The sequence below is a fragment of the Lontra canadensis genome, unplaced genomic scaffold, assembly GCF_010015895.1.
Source record: "Lontra canadensis isolate GAN:19392208 unplaced genomic scaffold, GSC_riverotter_1.0 scaffold82, whole genome shotgun sequence".
Classification (NCBI taxonomy): Eukaryota; Metazoa; Chordata; class Mammalia; order Carnivora; family Mustelidae; genus Lontra; species Lontra canadensis.
The window spans coordinates 3,347,195-3,369,590 of record NW_022631076.1 but is presented as its reverse complement, the minus strand read 5'-3'; the positions used below and the strand labels follow the sequence as shown (position 1 = coordinate 3,369,590).

Sequence of the window (22,396 nt, the reverse complement as noted above, 5' to 3'; positions counted from 1 at the left end):
AATTTAAACACTGCCTGTAAAATAATATATAATTCATAGAAAAGATCTTATTTTTATGTATTTATATATTTATTTATATGAGAGAGAGAGAGAGAGAGCAAGCAGGGGGTGGGAAGAGGGGCAGTGGGAGAAGGGAGAGAGAGAATCTTAAGCAGACTCCATGCCCAGCACAGAGCCTGATGTGGGGCTGGATCTCACAACCCTGAGATCACACAAGAGCTGGACATTAACCAACTGACCTACCCATGTGCCCCAGTAGAAAATTTTTTAAAGCTCAAAATAAAAATACTCTAACTAGGGAGGGTAGGGAGGGGAGTGATGGGGGAACAGTAATCTAGGGTCTTAAAATTATTTCAACAGAGAATTAAGACTATAGACAAACTTTAGACCTTGATGGATAAGTATGTATAGTAAAATCTCTAAAATAGAGAAATAAATAGAAACAAATAAATAATAGAAAAATAGAAACAAATTTCAAACAATGAAAGGGGAAAATGAAGTAAGAAACAAACAAAACCTTAATCAATCTCTTCAAAGGAATGGAAGGAGAAAAAAATATGTGTATAAGAAGCAACGTAAATGTTAACAAGAATTGATTGACAGGTAATCACAGAGCTTCCATCTTGCACAATTCCAAGAGGCACCTTAAAGTCTATGGAAGTGACCTAAACTGAAGTACAAAATTCAATAAAAAGATTTAAGTAATTTGTTATTATCTGATTAGATTAAAAATAAAATTCAGCTGAAGTTGGCATACCTAAAACACAACAACATGAGTGGATTGAAAACAAAAGTGTTAAGAAATAGATGTGCTAGCCAAATACTAGCCAAAAAGTGAGATAACAACACTAAAACAGAAACAAATGGACTTTAAGACAAAAGAGCGGGAAGAGGAGGACCACATACAAAGTGATAAAGTGCTTCATTAGCCAGGAAGATCTAGCAATTCTAAACTTAAAAGCATGTAACAGGGAGAAATCTGCAAAGTCACCAGCATAGAAGATTATTTCAATCCGTTTCTCTCTAAGACAAATAGGTCAGGCAGACAAAACATTAACAAAGGTAATAGCTGATTTTAAGGCACAATTAACAAGCTTAAATTTCTGGACACATAAAGATCCTTCAGTTCAATAAGAGGATACACATTCTTCTCAAGAAAAGAATGGAACATTTATGAAAACTGATTAATTAAAACTGACAATAAAGCAAGTTTCGCAAAAAATAAATAACTGTTGTCACATAGAGCTGTTCTCTGACAATTAGATTACATTAGAAGTCAATAATACAGGATAATACACATTCATTTGTAAAATTTCCGAGGCACCAATAAATATTGCAAAGGTCAAAGAAGAAATTATATTGGAACTTTTAAAATAGTTATAAATCAAACATAATGAATATGTTACCTATTAAAACCTATGGAATACAGTGACAGCAGTACTTAGAAGGTATTTAATAGCCTTAAGTTCTTACAATTAAAAAAAATGATGACAATTTAATAAGCTAAGTGGTCAACTCAAGAACTTGGAAAGAAAATCAGAATAAACACAAAGCAAATACAAGGTAGGCAATAATAAAGATTAAAAATTAATTACATAGAAAATAACACATACACAAAAATAATCCATAAGTCTAAAGTTGATTCTTTTGGAAAACCAATAAATGAGAAAAATCTCTAGTGATCTTGATCAAGAAAAATACAAAATCAGGAATGATAAATGAAACTTAATTATAGAGTCAGCAGAGATTTAAAAGCTAGTAAGAAAATACCATGAATTACTTTATTTACATAAAATGAAATTTATATGAAATGGAAAAAATTATATATATATATAATGTATATATATTGTAACTAGATATATATATAATTTTTTCCATTTCATATAAATTTCATTTTCATTCATAAATTTCATTTCATATATATTTATATATATATAATTTTTTACATATATAATTTTAGAACTATCTGAAAAAGTAAGTAATATTCTGATTCTCATTACTTTTTATTTAAAAATTATATCAGTGGTTAAAATCTCACTTCAGGTTTAGATAGTTATACAGATAAGTTCTACCATATTTCAAGGAACAGATTTCGACCCTATACAGACTCTTCTAGAGAAGACAGAGCAGAAATATTCCCCTATTCATTTTACAGGTCAGTATAAACTTGTAGCCAAAACTAGACACGGACACTAAGACAAGAAATATTATATACCAATCTTAGTTATAAGCATAAACAGAAAATATTAGAAAACTAAGTCCAGAATATTCTTTTTAAGAAAGTAATGCAAACACATCATGATCACATTAATTTTATCCGAAAAATACAAGAGAGGTTTATCATAGGGAAAAATATAAATGTCACTCAAAACATAACAGATTAAAGGGCATTTAAAAGTAATTTAAATATATAGAAAAAGCATATGCTAAAACTCAATATCATTCATGATAAAACTCTTAGCAGAGTATGTATAGAAGGAAACTTCCTTAATAAAATATCTACCATCATCAATGTCAACAGGGAAAATCAGGAAAAAGACAAGGGTATCTATTATTGCTGTTTCTACTTAACAATATACTTGAAGTCTTACACAGCACAGTAAGACAAGAAAAAAGGAGGGGGAAAAAAACAGCCAAATATAGGGGTTTCAAAGGAAAAACAGCAGAACTGCCATTATTCACACATGATATGACTACCTATAAAGAAAACTCTAAAGAAAAGACAAAGATTTTTAGAATTAATAAGAGTTAGCGAATAGCTAAATATAAAAATCAATATACAAAAACCAATTGCATTTATATATTCCAGCAACAAACAATTTGGACATTTAATTTAAAAAACCCATTAAAAATAATAAAAGGGAGTCTGGGTGGCTCAATGGTTAAGCAACTGCCTTTGGCTCAGGTCATGATCCTGGGGTCCGGGGATCAAGTCCCACATAGGGCTCCCTGCTTGGTGGGGAGTCTGCTTCTCCCTCTGACCCTCACTCCTCTCATGCTCTCTCTCTCTCTCTCTCTCATTCTCTCTCAGATAAATAAATAAAAATCTTATGAATAATAATGATAACAAAAAATAAGGTATCTAAGAATTAAATCATCAAAAGGCATGCAAAACCTCATGAAGAAAATTCCAAAACCTTATTTTGTGATACCAAGTAACAGCCAAAGAAATGAAGAGATGCATAAATGCAAATAATCTTATTAAAAATATATTAATGCTCTCCAAATTGATCATTAGTTTCCATGTAACTTTAATAAAAGTCCCTAAAAGGCTTATGAAAGACCTTGATAAGTTTATTTTTAAATGCTATGGAAGAACATAAGCCTCCAAATAGCCAAAAATAAAACATGTACATATGTGACAAAAGAAGGAAGAAAGACTTTTTTACCTATCAGATACCAAAATGTAGTCTAAAACATATGATAATTTGGTACTGAGGCAAGGGTAGACAAACTGACTGAAGATGAGGAAAAAGAACTCACAATGGAAGACCCTTTCAAATGTAGAAACTTAAAATATTACAGAAGTGACATTGTGGATTCCTTGGAAAAGGAGGAACTTTTCGATAAATGATTCTAGAACAAATGGCTATCAAAACATTTATGGAAATGACAGAATTGGGTCCAAGCTGCCCAACTCTACAAAATCAACCCCAACTATATTCAAAACTTAAAGGCAAAAGTCAAAACCATGAAAGCCTTTTCAGAAGAAACACATAAGGGCATATCATCATCACCTTGGAGTAGATATGAACTTTCTAACCATGACACAAAACATGAAAAAGGTACAGGGGAAAAATATGAATATATTCATTTTATGGCTTTCTGTATAGGTCACAACATAAGGGAAACTCTTTGAGGCATGTATGACTGAGAAATAATTAATATGCAAAAATGTATTAAGAACACCTACAAATCAATAGGAAAAAAACAACTCGATAAAAAAAAGATTGGGGGTGGGGTAAGACTTCAGGGAGAACAAACACAAATAATAAACAATACATACATATAAGATTTTAACCCAGTTAATTTTCAGGGAAATGCAAATTCTAAGACCTCAGTGAGATACATTTTATATCTTACACTGACTAGATTGATATAATTTAAGACATTTGATAAGACCAAAGACGGACAATCATATGGATCAATAGTGATAAACTTTTAAGCTAGAAAGAGTGTAAATTGGTAACAAACTTTGGAAAACAATTTGGCACTATCTTGTCATTTTGAACATTTGCATTACTCTACAACCCAACAACACAGATATCTACCCTACAGATATCAAAAAACATGATCAAGACATTATCAAGAGATGTTCAGGAAATTATGTAGTTCAAAAAAAAAATGACAATTAATCCAAAGGTTCATTAACTTAATCATGAACTAGAAAGTGCATAAGTGAATTGAGGCATATTCACCAGCAGTGAAATGAACTAATGCTACATTTAACAACACAGACAAATCTTAAATACATAATATCCAATGAAAAAATTAAGTAACACAAGACAGTGTAAGAATGTTACCACTTTTATACTTCTCTATCAAGTAAAAACCAAACAACATATTATTCAGAAATGCATATACATGTCATAAAACTACTTTAAAAAAAAACAAACAAAGCAAAACAAAAAAAACCCCAAGAGAATATTTACCTCTGTCAGGGAAGACAGGAGGATGTGGATAAGAAAGGAACTCACAAGGAGAGGCAAATGATCTGATTTTTACACTAAGCGGTGGGTCTAGAAGTCTTCATTCCATCACTAAACTTCATCATTTATATATGCTACATGCATTATTTTGTAGGTATCAAGCATTAGGAGATACAGTGTGTTTTGAAATATTTCATTGGTATTAGACTTAAAATAAAACGGGTATGGGTGGAAGGGTTTAGAAGTAGCCAGTGTAGAAGGCAATTGACAAAAACTCTCGTTATAAAGGAGGGCAAGAAAGAGGATGGTGCTCAGGAGGGAATGTGAATGAGAATGAGAGTTTTTATTTGGTTTGTTACATTTTTGTTTTGTTTTTAATTATGAAATATTTCAAGCAGAGAGTTGTTAACCATAACATTCTATCATTAAAAAAAAAAAAATTATAAGGCACTGCAGATACTGTTAAAGAAATCTGTGTGACCTCCTCATCCCAAAAGTTAAGTAATTATATTCCATCTTAGTTTTTAACTGAGAATTGCTAATGCATGCCTAGATGCTGAAGGAATTCTCCGGGGGGCAGGAACAACACATAAGTACTGTCCACTTATATCAACATTACCTGCCCATTCATCAGCAGCAAGGCACATGCTCTAAGGGGTTATCCACCTGGTGCAGCGGCTCCATGACTCTCTCCTTTCAGTGTCCTTCTGAGGAAGAACTCACAGAGCTCTTGGATCGCAGAGCCAAGTGTTACCAACTGCCATTGAAGTCAGGATCCAACCCATCCTCAGAGCATTACCCAAATACTTTAACTAGCTGGCTTAAGCAAAGACAGGAAGGAAGGAAGGAAGGAAGGAAGGAAGGAAGGAAGGAAGGACAGGCTATTTTTTTCTTTAACTTGAACATTAAATATAACAAAAGGATGGAAGTATTTTTCCTAACTAAAATGGACTAACAAACATACTGGTCCGACATGTGACTCCCAATAGCAAACAGTAAGATTACTGAGAAAATGGAGGATGTGAGGCAGAGAAAGAAAGAGGTGGTCAGAGTAAAAGAGGGAGGCCTTCATTAGAAAAAATGGAGGTGGACAATTCCCTGGGACTTGTAAAAGCGGGAAGCTTCATTTTGTTATTAATCAAAAAATAACTGTTGATTTCCCCCCAAGGGCCACCTCGGACAAAATACAATCAAATAATGGTGTTTCCATCTCAGACACAGTTATCATATAAATCAAAGCCCACTCCTCAGGGTCACCAGCAAAGGCACTCAACAATACCTCGTATACGTGCTATTTGATACCTGACTTCAGGCATTCAAGGAATTCCACAGATTTAGCCAAGCCATCGTAATGTTGACCAGTAATAAGGACAGAAGCTACAGGAAGCCTAAACAGTCCATAATTACTGATGACCACTGAGTAAGAAAGAAGAAGCCCTCTTGCCCACTTCTTCCACTCCCACCTCTGCACCCTCACTCAAGAGAATTGTGAAATCCATCTACCACTTGCCTGGGGTGGGGTCGGGTGGGGGGAGCAGTTCTATGGTACTTGCTTCCTAAAAAAGCAGTGGATATCCCAGGGCAGTTGAAATAGATCTCACAGTTCCTTTTAGAAGGTACAATAGATTTTCAAGTATTAAGTTATGAAAAGGTTCACCAAAAAAGAGCAAGTGCCCAGTATGAATGCTCCCTCCACAATGGGCTAAAGTTAATAGATATCAAAGAAAGTCTACAGTCAATTCTCTGAGTGCACCACCCATGCTATAGGACCCACAGCACCATCTCTCATCTGGATTTCTGAAGCCTCACAACTGGTTCGGGCCACCCACACTGACTCCCCTTGAGACCTGCGTTCTGGGCTGCAGCCAGAGTATTACCAGGCATGAATCTGACTGGCAGCACACTGCAAAGGCACCCTATTGCTCAGCCTTACAAGATCTGGCCTCTACACTCCTCCCCAGCCTCACTCAGACCATGCTCTAGTCCCCAGCCCAGTTACCATGATCAGCTCTCTACCCCGCCAACTTTGCCTCCATCCCTCAGACTCAGATCGGGTGTGCCAGCCGCAGGGAAGCTTGTCCTGACCCCTCAGCTTGGTCAAATATTCCTACGGCATACTTGTCCAATGCTCAGATGTAGAACTTGATATTTCTTTGGTTGATTATTCAAGTGAATGTCTGCCTCCCACATTTAGGCAATGTAGGAAGAGATCTATCTCGCTCACCAATTTATTCCCAGCACTCAGCGTGGTATCTGACACATGGTAGATGCTCAATAAATAATTATTTAATTTTAAAACTAAATGAATAACTTCACTGCACATAAATTGTAAGAATAAATATTAAAAAATTCAAGCGTGAAAATAAGAAAGACAATCATGCATATCTAGTGTCCTTGTAGTAAATGAGCATTACCTATAAATCCAAAACTCTCTCATTTCTGCTCAAAAAGGACAAATGGAATGTAATTATCATTGCCTCCCAAAGAATCTCTGGTACTAAATTTGAAAGTATATTCAATAACTTTATTCTCCCAGGTCCAATTTCTGTAATCATTGGAATCCATTCTCCTTTATACTCACATAGAATACACATGTACACAAATTCCAGTATCCCTATGCTGCAGCTGGAAATGTGAAATCTGCATTTAGCTATTTTTTAAAGTTTCTTTTCAAGAAGTCTAATTCTGGATGTCAACACCACTTATTTTAAAGTCCTTTCTTATTGAATCGGTATAGAACTTCCACCTCGCAACAACAAAGTCATGCTTGTTCTAACTGCAATGCTAACATTGACATTTGTTCTTCTTTCCATCACCACAGTGTCTAGCTCTGTAATTTGTCTTGGTTCTCCAAAACATCTACTGAATTAATGAATGAATGAGTAAATGAAAGCTAAGAATTCTTAATAATTCTATTGTTATTCCAGTGAAATACATTCACACTGAAAAAAAATGGCATTCATTCATCCCTTTCACTTTCCAAAGCTTTCAAAATTCTTTAAACAATCAGCCCTTATAAACAGTACAGGAATTTTTTAAGTCAAATTAGTTAAAGTAATTGTAGACTATTTCTCACCTTATCCAATGCTACCAAAATTACTAAGGACGAAAGTGGGAAAGGGCAAATGTACATCCCATGTATGAGAAATAATTCTACATAGGCTGGAGAGATAAACTGAATAAGAGGTTAGGAAAATCAGAGGAAATATGGTGTCAAAAGAAAATCAACCTGTGGCTAACAGTAACCAGATGAAGAATCACAGTGCCCACAAGAGTAGAAAGACATTCAATGGTTTAGGATACCAGTTAGTAGAAAATGATGTTCAAAAAGGCATACAACAAAGAATGATTATTCAAACAAGGACTGAAATTGATATTCCTTGGTCTTTGCTTTCCAAACTACAAAATTGGGTTATGTATGAAATTGTTTAGTCAATCTTGAAATATTATTGTCATCTGATGACCAAAACTTTTCCTCTCTGAGTTTAAAGTTGTAGCATTGCAAAATAGTTTTACTACGAATCCCTTATTTTTGAAAGTGAAAGAAAAGTTTTGGGGATACATAGGTTCATAACTGACATTCCTTAAAAAAGGATCTAGAATATTCTCTTTGTTATAAAATCTTGATTCTACAATGTAGCAAACACAATCATACATTAATAAGTTCTTCTTAAGCCTATTTCAACCATCACTTGAATTTTTTGGCTCCTTGTGGAAATTGAAAGCATGTGTTACACACTGAAATACTTGGATGTCACAAAGAAAAAGACATTTCAATCTGAAATCATCAATACTCGAAGAGAGGATGGTATTTCTACATTTTTTTTTTCCTATTTGTGATATAATTACAATAGATTTTAACCTAAGGGATATCTGGCCACTCCATAACATTTTTTACAAAAACTGTGTAAGTTTTGCCTAGGATCACAGTATCTTTGAGAATGTCTTTTTTAAATGGATTTCTGAATGTATAATAAGGCAATAATAACTATCACATTTCCCAGCTAGCTTTTGAACCAAAAGAGGTGGTTCGGGTGATGGTGATGATAGTGGTAATAATAAAATTATAATGATGAATTCTTGCAGTCTGAAAATATTGTTAAGTGTGGTTAAAAAAAAAAAAAAACCCTACTAAATTTCACTGGAAAGTTTCAAAGTATTTTTTCAGCTTTAAGATGTAGGCCTTAAGGGGGCGCCTGGGTGGCTCAGGGGGTTAAGCCTCTGCCTTCGGCTCAGGTCATGATCCCAGAGTCCTGGGATCGAGCCCCGCATCGGGGTCTCTGCTCGGCAGAGAGCCTGCTTCCTCCTCTCTCTCTGCCTGCCTCTCTGCCTATTTGTGATCTCTGTCTGTCAAATAAATAAATAAAACCTTTAAAAAAAAAAAAAAGAAACTGCCAAATGGTTTAAAAAAAAAAAAAAAGATGTAGGCCTTAAGGTTCTATCACTTTGTCAAAATGAAGCAGCTACTTAGCAGCAAACACTGCAAAAGAATCTTGATTTCCAGAATTCGGTTAAATAAATAATTTTCTCCACAGTAGCTATCATTTTGGCTCAAGAAACTTTTCATTGCTGAATGATATAATAGGAAGAGTCTGGACCTGCGAACACAAAAAGTATGATTTCCATCCTGATACTGCCATTAGAACACATACTTTTGGAAGAAACTAGATTATAATCATTAATGCCCCTGTGGAAATCCTAAAATCAGAAAGGAAAAAAAAAAAAAAAAGGTTTCCAAAAAGGGACACTGCATGTGGAATTCCTTGCAGGTGTCCAGACCAGAGCTGACTCCACAGCAGAGGTGAGGAGTCTCTCTTTCTCGAGATCTCTGTAATCATCTTTTGCAATAGCCTTCCTCTGTGTCTGCTTCACAGGGGACCTTGACACAAAATGCTCAGTCCCAGTGTCCCCATACATCAAAATGCTTCTCCTCTCCTTTAAGGATCGGAGTTGATTTGTGCATGAAGCCTTCATTATTCACTTCCCTCCAAAAGAAATAATTTCTATTTGTCTAAACTCCCACAACATAAATGGCACTTGTCTTTTGGACACTGATTATTAATTATGTATGTGGTTTTCTAGCCTTTCCTGTCAGAATCTATGCCCTCTCGGGGCAGGACCTATCTCCCAAAAGTCCCTCTCTATCTTATAATTACTAACACAGGGGTTTGAGCATAATAGGTACTACAAATATCTACTAGGTGAACCATCAACAAGAATTATGATAGGAAGGTAAGTAGCTAGATGGAAACACCATTCTATCTCTATGGCCAACACATTAAAACCTGAGGGGGTAAAACAGAAGCTATGTATGCTACAAGTCTCCAGATAGTGAGAGGAATAAATATACCTTTCGAAACCATACATTATCCATTTTTACTCATCATAAGTAGATATAAAAGTAATCACTGACAAGGTACACCAACTTGCACGTTTTCATGTCTTGTTCCTCAGCATTTCACAGAGCATGAAACTGTAATGTCCAGAGCTGTTATTTCAATATCCTCTTTTCTATAAGCTAGGTCTTTTCCTAGTTTAACAGACCCTAAATATCTTGTATTTAAGTCTTGGCTTGGAAAATTTGAAATTAAAAACCTTCCATTTGGATGCTCTGCAATTCAGCTAAGTACCTCAAAGGGGAATGTTTAAATTAATGGAAGATTAAAGCAAGGAAGAGCATTCTAAAAGGCATTCTCTAATGGGGCTTTGTCACCACCTTCTCTGTTTTATTGGGAAAATAGTCTTTTCCCGGGGGGCTGAAAGTTTATATGCCAAACATCAGTCGAGTTTAACTATTTAAAATTAAAAATGTCAGAGAAAAAAAAAAAAAAGTTTGTAATGGAAATGCTGACATGCCATGAAGTAAGGAGGCATAAGCAGGTGCTCCTGGAACCCAGGGTCATAATTCAATCAAGCTGTATTTTGACGTCATCTGTTACAGAAAAAAGCCAAATGGTTTATGAACAGCACCAGAACCCCCGAGATTAAATTACAGCCCTGATATTTAATCATGGGTCTTACTTTGTTATTTTTAATAACACAATACATTTTAACAGTTATTCGTCAACTGCCTTAGCCAAATTGGAACACATGATGACAAGTGAGCTGGATTATGATGTCCATCTCCCATAACCTAAACTTTTATTATTTTTTCAGAAATGGAAGATTATAGACGTTTTCCTCTTCTTAAGAAACATACAGTTGGTACCAACTGATTGAGTCCAAACTTTAATTAAAAGCAGCATGGGGTCCCTGACCAGCGGGTCAGGACATCTGTATTTCTGCCCTATTATAGCCAATAACCAACTGTAAGATTTGGGCAAAAGACACTTACTCCTCCCAAACCTTGGCTCTTCACCTAAAAAATAACAGAGCATCTCTAAAGTCTCTTATAAATCTAAATTTCTATAAATTAGTTATTTTAAAATCAATATTGTGTAGTTCCTTTGCGATTCCCTGAAGATCTAAATGCAAAAATTTTATAGCTGGAAAGTTGATGAATTTTTAATTCAGTTAAAATGACTCTGATCTAAGAGGCATTTTAGCACATGAGGATTTGTAAGCTAAAATTTTTAGAGGCAATAAGCAAATGAAACAGGTTCTCTAAAAAGTAACGTACAAAAACTGCTGAACATGTGAAGAGTTGTTTGCAAAACAAATCAATACAGGCACATCCAACAATGGATCGCAGTTAATAAACTACATATAGTAATTACCACCAATGGCAGTCTAGAAAGTCATTCATTAAATGTTAATTGTCACACAAAAGTACAAAAGCATCCATTTGAACAATCTTGTGGCTGCACCTTTAAATAAAATACTTTCTTACGGTCCTGAAATTCATCCATATAAACTGATTTTAAACACACCTGGATATTTGATATGCTGATTAACTAGGCCTTTATTTATTTTGGAAATGAAAGCAAACATGACAACCTTTTTTCAACACTTTTGCTACTCCAACAAGTCAGACACTAAATAAAAGATATATATATTGCTTATAACAGAGGGTAAACCAATCTTCTCTCAAGATTAGATGAGTACCTCTCAAACGTCTCTCTCATAAGCATTGGGAGGCATGTGGTTCCAAAATATCAACCTAAAACCCATGTGCAAACTCACCATTGAGTCTAAATGGGCTCACTGATTTAGAAAATGGATAACCCAAGTGTAAGCTTATAAAGGTGGTGGTCAACTTTGAAAATTCCATTCAGAGTAATAAGAAACCATTGATATAAATAACCTTTTAAAAAAACACAACCCTATGATATGCTATACTTTCTCTAATACTTAGTGCTATCTAATTAACTTGGACTAACACCTGGTCATAAAATATAGCTCATAAAATGAAAAAATAAGGAAAGGGGGATTTGTTTTCTGTTCCTACCTAGCTTCAGTTTGATGCTCTATCTGGGCAAGATCTGACTTACTCAACATATAGATTTATATTCTAAAGGTTTGGCCAAGAACATTTTGGTTCAAGACTTGTAAACTGAAGAACATTTCAAAACACACCATGTTCCTTATTAGGCAACTTGAGATCTGTTATCTTGGCTTATGGGAACAGATCTAAATAGCATCATAATACTAAACGTTGAAAATCACAGGCCTGGGGCCACCAGGACTCAACTCTATGCCTTGGACGAGGTTGCAAACTTCCAATATAAAATGTAGTTTACCATTAGGAGTAAATGTTTGATCTGTAAAGCTTACAAAATTACTTTGTTTATCATAGCAGATGAAAGCAAAAAGGAATAATTTTAAGCTCAAAACAAAACTGTTTATATGACAGTCTTTACTGCTCCATGATTCTAAGCATTTAAGACAGATTCGAGCAATTAACAGCATAAACTTTCATTACATAGTTCTATTATATATGTTTATGTGACTTAGCTGTTCATCTGTTATTTAAGTGATTTTCTCATTACAATAGTAGGGTAAAGATAATTTGCTGATGCTGTCAAAAATGTTAAGCATTTCTGTCTCAACAGATCTTGGATCCCCATGCTTGTTTAATGCATTTTATTTACTTAAGTCAGTGTCAAATAGAGTACTGCTTCTTCCTTCTGAATTTAGAAAACGTAACATTTTAAGCACATGTCTGGTAATAGACACATCAAAACTTCCAAACTGCTTATTTTAGTGATGCAGATGGAGTTCAGGATTATTGTTCTTGAATATTAAGTTTCAAAGATCTAACAATGAACTGCAAAACTTTTTTTTACAGTTAAAAATAGTAAATCTTTATTTTTTAGATATTAACAGAGCAGGCTCGATTACCTCAACTTTTGGTTTGATGAGGTACACAAAAATAATTGAAAACGAAGTATTTTCATGGGCACCCATGCAGACTGTCTATCCACAACAGAAGGAAAGCACAACTTTCAAAAGATCTCCTATATACTCCTCATAATAATAATAACAATAATAGGCAGACTAAATTACAATGCAATCCAACATAAATTAGCCACCTTATCTGGATACTAAGGCAGGAAAAATATCACGGTTTATACCATTATCTCAAATATGTTTTTAAAAAGTGCTTATCTACTCTAAAGATCAGGAATAATATTACATGCTAAGCCTCAATAATATATTCTCATGTCTACATAATCTTGAAAAATAATCTATATCAGGCTATGTGTATATGTGTAAAAAGGACACTGAATTAGGCAGACCTGGGTTTACAACTGATTTGTCACTGGCTGCCTTGAGAGCATGTCATTGAACATCTCTGAATCTCAGTTTCCTCATCTATGAATTGAGCATGGCAATCCTTGCACCTCATGGCTCTTGTGAGGACTCAAAGGATACAATAAACATAAGGTGCACAGTACGCCACTTCACATATTAAGAAGCACTTAAATTTTGTCAGTGTCATGCCCAACCAAACCTTATTATTCAATTTGGTATCTTGCAAATAATCACAGGGGAGGTCAAGTGAAAGAGATTGATCAATAATCCAAAATACAGCTCTAAACCTTAAAAAGCATTCAAAGGGCACATGCAGAAGCAGTAGCAGCACACACACCCTATACCCCTATTAAGCAACACAGATTATAGAAAAAGAGTAGTGGAGCCAAAGTTATTCCCTTAAAGGATGTACAGAGCCATAAAGCAGATTAAAACTTGTGTTTTAGAATAGCAAATAAAGGCACAGGTGGGAACCTCAGCTTTCTTTCACTGCACAAGGAAGGCACTGGGTTGTCTACTCCTAAGGGGTTGCTATCCCCCAAATTCTATGATTCTAGTATAATGGGTTTAGTGCCATTTTACTTATTTTTAAATCTACTAAATTACTCCACTCCTTACAAAAAAGCCATACCACCATTGTGAATTGTATTATACAATAGTAAGGCAGTTTTAAAACGTACACATGCATACAAATACACACACAAACACACACACAGACACAAACACACAGTTAAATGATTCTTTCAACAAATGCCTTTAAGGAGAGATAATTTTTTTTTTTCACACCATAACCATGAACTCAAACTGTTACAGATAGAAATTCAGGATGCTGACCATTTGAATTTTCTCTGTGATACGAAAAGCACCCGTTGGATCAATTTTTTTCTCCCTGAATTTACTAATTGATGTGTCATTTTGGTGTTATGTGGACAGAGGTTAACTAACCTGTATGAACATCAAAAAATGTTTCTCCTCTTCCAGAAATGACCACAACAAGGATGTGGTGAGTTTGACTGCTGCTCTTAATCGTTCAAACACCCATTCATTTGGCAATCTTTAACAAACACTGAACACCTAAGTAAAACTAAACAGTTACAGGGGGGTAAAGCTCAACTTTTAAACTAAGAGAGGAAGATGTAATATCCATCACAGACGAACTGTAAATACATGTAACAGATGTGACGAGGGCTGTTCTTGAGTATAGATCATTTTAGTGGCCCAACTCGAACACTACTTTTTAAAAAGATGCCAAAGCTAGTAAGTTTCTCTTTTGCTCATAAAAGACTCAAAGGTAACCAAATAAACTATATTTTTGTTATAATAGAAAATAAAAACCCCTGTTCACCAATGAATTATAGCTCCTAGGTGCATTTTCTTTTTCTTTTGGTGATTTTGCCACCCTACTTTTTAACAAGAATAATTTTCCAAGCATCCAGGCATGTGTATGCTTTTAGTTTGTTTTTAAGAACAATGATATAACGGATATTAAATCCCTTTGTATAAGTTACCATATAGGTTACAACTATTTCTTAAAAATAATTCCAGAGCCCACCAATTCATTCTGTTAAGGTCATGGAAGCTCTGAACCACCATGGCTGAATTGTTTTAGTGCTCTCTGCTCAACACCTGCGAACATCAAACAAAACCTGCTGGTCCTTTCCTGGGTTGACAAAAGCCTTTCATGTGAAAAATGCTCCCTGGGAATGTCAGGCTGTAGCTCAGGTTACATTCCATTCTCCCTAGCAGCCTCACCATTTCTTAAGGTGGTAGGGAAAACCATGTTTGTGAAATGAAAGATGAAAGGGAATATGGCCACACTTTACTTTCATTCCCACATTGCAAATCACAATGGAGCATCCTATATTAATCGATTCAAAAGCTATTGGGAACTTTATGCATGAAATATCACCATGCCTCACTTTGAAGAAATATGGCTGGTTTTGCAAATATGAACAGTTTACTTACAGTCTGGGTCTTTTTTTTCTTAGACCCAAGTTTCAAAGCTACCCATGAAAGGGACATCTGAGGCCACTCAAGACAATGGATATTAACCTGCAGCAAATTTAGAAAATTATTTCTCTGTCCAAAGTTTCCTAGTTCATCCATCCAGTTAAAGAGCAAAGTTCAGTTTTCCTGATTTTTCTATTTGATATTCTTTAAAAGAGATTTGTCTTTGTCATAGAGTGGAAATATAAGCCATTTTTTTTCACTAATAGCTCTGTGTTCAAATATGTCTTGAATAGATGAGAAAAACCAACACCACAATCTGTACTCCATATATTATAGTCACCAACATACCACAGTGGATAAATACTTCCCATTTTCATTCCAGCTTCCAGAACAAAATAGCCACTGCATTTTTTTACCTTTACAAGTAAACATTTGGGCCTGAAAACTGCAACTGTGGTACACTGTAACTTAGTGTTCAGCACCTTAAAATAATCACAGCATCCTCATTAGAAATATCATAACATGTCTTACTAAGGATAAAGTCTCTTCTAGAAGTACACATGTGTGTACTTGTGTGTTTTTGTGTATAGGTAGATAGATATAGATATAGATATAGATAGATATTTGTCTTAAGAACTGTGTAAGTTCAATATATAATCACTTACTAAAATGCATTAATACATATTCTTACTTATCAAGCCTGTACTCTCTGTAAACATTTAAACATCATAGCAAAGACTCTATTTAAATGTGAACACAAAAAAGGGACCAGATGCACAGTTGTCTTTTTAAATGTAACACAATTGCATGCTCCTAAATTACTCTACTTTATTAAACCATACCTAAGCTGATACACTTAAGTTATTCCAAATGTATCAGTTTTCACACAGTGCAAAAGAGTTTTTTGCACTTTGAAAGCAGTCTATCTCTGGGCCTTTCTGACATAATCGACTTTTAGATTTAAGCTGAATACACATTTTCTTAAGTAAAATCATAAAGAAAATTACTGTCAGAGATCAAGTTAGTTACTGTTTTGATACTGTCTAACATGAAAAATTAAGTTGTCTACAAGACATACTTATACTGATCTGTACTTCAAAGTTATGTAGAAAATATAATACCAAAATTTGGAAGGCATAATACCAAGACAACAAAAGATGTGAAGTCCCTTAATGGAAAATATAACAGGGTCCAAGGCAGCAGAAAACAAATATATGGTCAATAGTACTTTTAACCAAAGTGGACCCCAAAATTGTCTCTAACATTATAAATCAAATTAATTATAACATTATAAATCAAATAAATCAAATTATGGAGATATAACTTAGTCTTATGGGAGCCAGAAGAAAAAGAAGTAACTTATTCGGAAATGAGCAACTTTTAAAAGCCACTGATTTTATAGAAGCATATCAATTATACAAATCACAAAGATGAACAGATTTCTTTCATTGCCAGAGCATCAAATGAAAATTAAGAGATGTGAAATTATATTCAACAGTTAACAGAAAATTCCATTGGCATCTCACAGCTAAAGGATGTCAACATTTACCAGTCTGACTTAAGAGTGGTACTCAGTCTAATGTACTCTTATTACCACTGCCAGAACTCCTAAAATACTACAGCTGCTTAAAAAGTATAAATGGATCTAAGCCTAAACCTAAAGTATAGCAGGCAACCATGTATGCTTCCTTCCTATATGAAATTCACTGGACCAAAAAAAAAAAAAAATTAAGTGAATATCATATTTTCAGTTTTCACTTTAATAAAAGACCTTCAGGGAGTCCCCTATTAAAACTCCTTAGATGCCAGATAATCATTGCGCACACAGATTCCTTTGTGAATAACGCTAACATCTTCTTAAAGCATCACCCAAAGACCTTTCATTTATAAAATGTAAAAGTCCTTCCATATTTGCAACTTTAAATAGAGCAAAAATTCACTGCACAGGAAATGCTTAGGGGAAAAAATAGCTAAAGCACCAAAAAGAATATTTTAACGATAAATGAATTCATATTTTGCTCTCAGAGAGCAAGAGGCTCTCTATTTACAGCTAGGGTTTACTATGCAGAATTCATCTGCTAAATTAAGTGCTCACTTCTTTAAAAGGGTTAATTATACATAGTACCTAATAATTAATATTATTTACAAGGGATTTTCCCTTTTTTTGAAAGTTAGTTTTTCCCCTCTATTTTCAAATAGGGAAATAAATTCATTTTCCCCATGTCAACACTGGCCTTATCTTCACATGTCTGATTACAACTGTATTAGAAAATTGTTTTTAAATTAAGTAATGGAATTCTGAGACAGTTTCCTTGATTGATAAAAAAAAAAAAAGCCCTAATTGTAATTTTGCAAAAGATAACATTTTGTGTAAGCTATACTACTGATGGATAATGAAATAACCATATCATTACAGGCTAAAATTTCAATGACTTTTTCAGAACACTTCAACAGAGCCAAAAATATACAGAGTGAATAAACAGCTAAGAACACTGAACTACACGCTAAGAAAAGAATTTACATACTTGAGCCAGTAAAATGTCCACTCGCCAAAGAAGTTGGTCCATTTTTCCCACTGCTCACAGGAGGTGAAAACATCTAAAAGAAACAAAGAAATATTACTGTCGAAAAGAAGACATTTGTGCCTTTAGAGTTCGTCAAAGATCTTTCACAGTCTTACCAAATAGCTTAAGAGTTTAGGCTAAAGGTTCATTTTAATAAAATACATCACCATCCAACTTAAAACCAAAACAAGCTTAACATTACCAGTCACCTCCCCCCCCCCCCAACCCCTTTAACACTCTCTCCTTTCTTTTTCCTCAGGTTCATTAGATTGCCAGCACTAGGCAATACTGCTACACTTTAAACAAACACAGTCCCCATAATGTTATCAAGATTCAAGTTGGAGGGCAGCGGCCTCTCTAGAAAACACTAGTTTTACAAAGGAGAAGAACAAAGTTGTTTGTTTTATATTGAAAACCTTGGCCATAAACGTGGCAATGTCCATTTCCATCCCGTATAGGATTTGCCTGTCATATGTGAACCCAAATAAATATAAAAGTGCCACCTGCACTAAATTCTCATTTCGTCTCTAACATGAGAGCAATTTGTAGCAAGACTCTCTCTCTCTCTCTCTCTCTCACTCTCTCTCTCACTCTCTCTCACTCTCTCTCTCTCTCTCCCTCTCACTCTCTCTCTCCAGCATTTATTTCGACCCTAATTGGTTTCCCTCTTCTTCGACGTATCTAGTGGATAATGCGCACCTTCCCTGAGTCAGAGCCTGCAAAAAGCAAAGGAACGAATGGAGAAAGTGCAGCAAGCAGAAAGGGGGCTACAAAGCTGCCTAGGGCTACGTTTCCTGGCAAAACTTCCGAAAGCCATTTCTCCAGAAGAAGGTCCAGAAGAGCAACAGCGGCAGCAGCGGCAGCAGCGGAGGCGGCGGCGGCGGCGGCGGCGGCGGCGGCGGCAGCAGCGGCAGCAGCAGCGGCAGCAGCGGCAGCAGCAGCGGCAGCAGCGGCAGCAGCAGCGGCAGCAGCGGCAGCAGCAGCGGCAGCGGCAGCAGCAGCAACATGAAAGAGCCCCACTTAGAAGGCGGTTTGGATTTTATTTGTGTGTTTTGTGGATTCTTTTTATTTTGCTTTGCAAATGCATCTTACACCAAACTCATCGGGCATTAAAAATGAATTAATTCCCCTGACAGGTCTGGGACTTGGTTTGGGAAAGGGAAGCAAAGGGATGGAGAGGGACCAACTACAGCCGTAAAACTCCACAAGTGTGTTAAGTTTGGCTTTGTGTTGATATCACGACTGTGAAATTTACCAAAACAGTCTAAAGGAGTCTAAGGAATGTATGATGCTCGGTACACATACACGAGTTTTCAGAATCCTAGGAAAAGATGCAACTAAAAGGACTACAGGTCCTACGAACCCAAAGCATCATCAATTTAAAACTTTAAGAGACAACTGGGTCTCCTATTTTCTCTTCTCCATTTCCAGAAAAAAAATTAAAATAAAATAAAACAAGTAGTATGCAAAGTAGTATGAGTACTCTCATGTTCAGATAAAGCCAGGTTTTAGGGTTGTCTGTTTGTCCTTTCATTTGGGGTGAGATTCCATTATTTTGGAGGTCCGGTGGGTAGGGAATTCAAGGGAAGTAATTACACTCTGGGAAAAAAAAAAAAAAAAGCCTGAATCGTCCATCACACCCAAAAATTGTAGTTAAAAACTTATCAAAAAGACCTTCTTGTTTGCCAAGGATTCAGCCAATTAAAAATTATTCCTGTCCTTTAGGCTACTATTGGTTTCTAGCTGAAGTGTTTGGGTTTTTTTGTTTTGTTTTGTTTTGTTTTTCACAGCTGTTGTTAGTTTCCACCGTTCTTTCTTACCGCACTGAAATCCAGTAAATCACTCAGCTCTTTGTCCGTCCCTAAGGCAGCCATTCGCTGTTGGTGATGCATTTTAGCAAAATCACACAAACCTAGAAACATGGAAATAACCGCAATCAGAAAATCCAGTCCCAATCCTTGGAGAAAACACAATCGGATTTTTGGAGACTGGGGGGGTTGGGGGTGGGGATGTGGGGGCGGGCAGGATTAAGGTGGAAAGGAGGGAGGGATGGGAGAGTTTGTTGGTTTTGTTTTGGTTTTTTTTGTTTTTGTTTTTGTTTTTGTTTTTGTTTTTTTTTAAGATGGAATAGGCAGCAATAGCAAAAAAAAAAAAAAAAAGCGATATTGATATTGTATTTCCAAAGAGACGATCAAAACTGGTAACATCCACTATAAAACCAAATCCGGGAAGGGGAAAAAAAAAAAAAAAAGCCGCTCTTCAGCGCATCATTTTATGCAACAGGAGGTAGAGCGAGAAATGAATGGATCACAGAGAAAAGAGAAACTACTCAGAACGATCCGGTCTCAACTTTCCCCCCACCCTCCACCCCACCCCCCTCACACACATTCACACACTCACACACACGCACACACACTCACACACACCACTCCCCTCTGCATTTCAAAGTAGCTATAAAGAAATTAAAGATGAGCGTCTCTGGAGTGAAAACACGTCCAAAGGGGGAGGGGTGACAGGGTCGGCGAAAGGGGGGGAGCAAAGTGGAGGGTCGGGTCCTGTAATTGTCCAGCACCCTAATTTGTGAAAGAAAGGGTTGTAAAAATTAAAGTCAGGCCCTTGGCAAAGTCATCGGTCCCTCCAAGTGGCATTGCTGGGGAGGGGGGGCGGGGGGGTAGAGATGAGGAGGAGGGAAGAGGCGCGGGAGGGGAAGGGGTGTCTCTTCTGGGAGCGCCGGGAGCCGGGAGCCCGCGGCTCGGGAGGCGCGGAGCCGCGTGCGGAGCCGCAGAGCCCCAGCCCCGCGCCACCCGGCGCTTCAGCCCGCCGAGCCCGCCGGCGCCGGTACCTACCGCCCGCGCGCGAGAAGGGGCTCTCCGTGCACCGCCGGCGCCGAGGCGGCGTTCATGTCTAACCACTGCCTCCACCACCACCACCTCCTCCTCCTGCGCCCGCGCCCGCTCCTGCTCCTTCCCCGCCGCCGCCGCCGCCGCCACCGCCACTACAGATCCGCAGACACACAGCCAAGATCCCTGACTCTTAACACCAACTCTCTTCTCCGGGGAGGGGAGGGGACGAGGGAAGGGGGGAGGGGGAAACACGCCGAGGCGCACGGAATTGCAAGTTCAGCAAAGAAATGGGTGGGGGGGCTCCGGCGGCGAGACGCGGCTCACTCGGGTCGGGCTGGCTGGGATGCACACACACACACGCACACACACACACACACACACACACACACCCCAAAAAAATCTCAACACCTCCCCCGCCTCGCAAAAAAATACAAACGAAAATTCGTCAAGCACCTCATTTTCCCTCAGATCGTCAGTTACAATCTGAAGCCTGAACAGTTCAGTTTTTGCTCGTTTCATCCATCGGAGGCACTTTGAAATTTATTCGAGTTTACATCCCCTCACTTCTTTCTTTCTCTGACTCTCGTTCCCTCTCACTCACACATCCACACACAGCAAAGCAAGTTTATACTAGGCTGCAAATACACGTGATGCAAAAAGACTTTGCCAAGAGGAACAATATTTTTCTTTTCCATATATAAACCAAACCACATTTTGCTGGGGAGATTTTCATTTCGGTAGTTTTGCACTGGGGGCGAAACCTAAATTGCATACTTTCTTTCCCCTCCCTTTTAAGTCACAGATTAGTATAGCTGCAAACTTCGCAAAAAAAAAAAAAAAAAAAAAAAACAATTTTTGAGGGTGGATGTTGTTTTGTTTTTACACTTGAGTTCCTAGCCACGCTAAGTCCCCGTTCGCCAGCACTCTAAGTTTTGAATTCAACATTTACCATTGCAGGCCTTGCATGCTCTTAAAACATACTTTTTCACATCACTTTTTAGGATTAAAATTAAGCTTCATAATTCTATCGTTTCATAATAACAACCGTGCTTTAACCAGTATATGCAACATACGCTATTTTAACGTGTGTTAAAATACACATTCCAGAAACCCTGTAATTGCTAGATGTGCAAGTACATACACAAAATGCATGCACACACTTTTTCCCATTGGCAATTATTTAATAGGTTATTCCTTTTGTTTTAATAAAACATTGGGATCGACATATTAAAAATTAAATTCAATTACAAACAGTTTACTCTGACAGCAAATTGTAACGTTACCTTAAATGGCCACAAATATGCTCACAATATTCCAAGGAAAGTGACTTTAAAAAGAAAGACAAAAATCTTCTGCAAGTACTTAGTATCTCACATGTGTATCCCCCAAAAAAGTATTTTAACTGGTACTCAGTTCTGCTCCAGGGATATCCACAGAATACAAGATTATGCACCTGGCTCTGGTTTTTGCATTTTCCACCATAAAACTGCAACAAAATTCCCTCCCCCAAAAAAGAAATCATTAAAAAAAAAAAATCCAACAACTTTTTCTTATTGTTTATAAAAAAAAATATCAATACAGGATAGTTAGAATTTTTCCTCAAACAAATCTTGGTGGGGTTTTTTTCTTCTCCTCTTATAAAGTCTTAAACTTGTTCCAAGTTTAGAGGTGTCTCATCATCATCATCCTCCTCCTC

General features: G+C 36.5%; 1 protein-coding gene across 10 annotated transcripts in view; it reads right to left on the bottom strand.

Annotated features, from left to right (window-relative positions):
• Positions 1–22,128, bottom strand: part of TCF4 (transcription factor 4) — a 346,633-nt gene extending 324,505 nt beyond the window's left edge. For 4 of the 10 annotated variants that reach the window (XM_032882432.1, XM_032882438.1, XM_032882436.1 and 1 more), the window contains exons 1-3: positions 20,704–20,830; positions 19,678–19,769; positions 17,819–17,891 (exon numbers count right to left, since the gene is read on the bottom strand). In XM_032882432.1, coding sequence (XP_032738323.1) covers positions 17,819–17,891; positions 19,678–19,749 — 145 coding nt within the window. In that variant the 5' untranslated portion in view covers positions 19,750–19,769; positions 20,704–20,830. Of the gene's footprint in view, positions 1–17,818; positions 17,892–19,677; positions 19,770–20,703; positions 20,831–21,153; positions 21,286–21,983 lie in introns of those variants that run through there. The other 6 variants (XM_032882437.1, XM_032882448.1, XM_032882433.1 and 3 more) reach the window with 5 other exon arrangements.
• Positions 22,129–22,396: the final 268 nt, after the last annotated feature.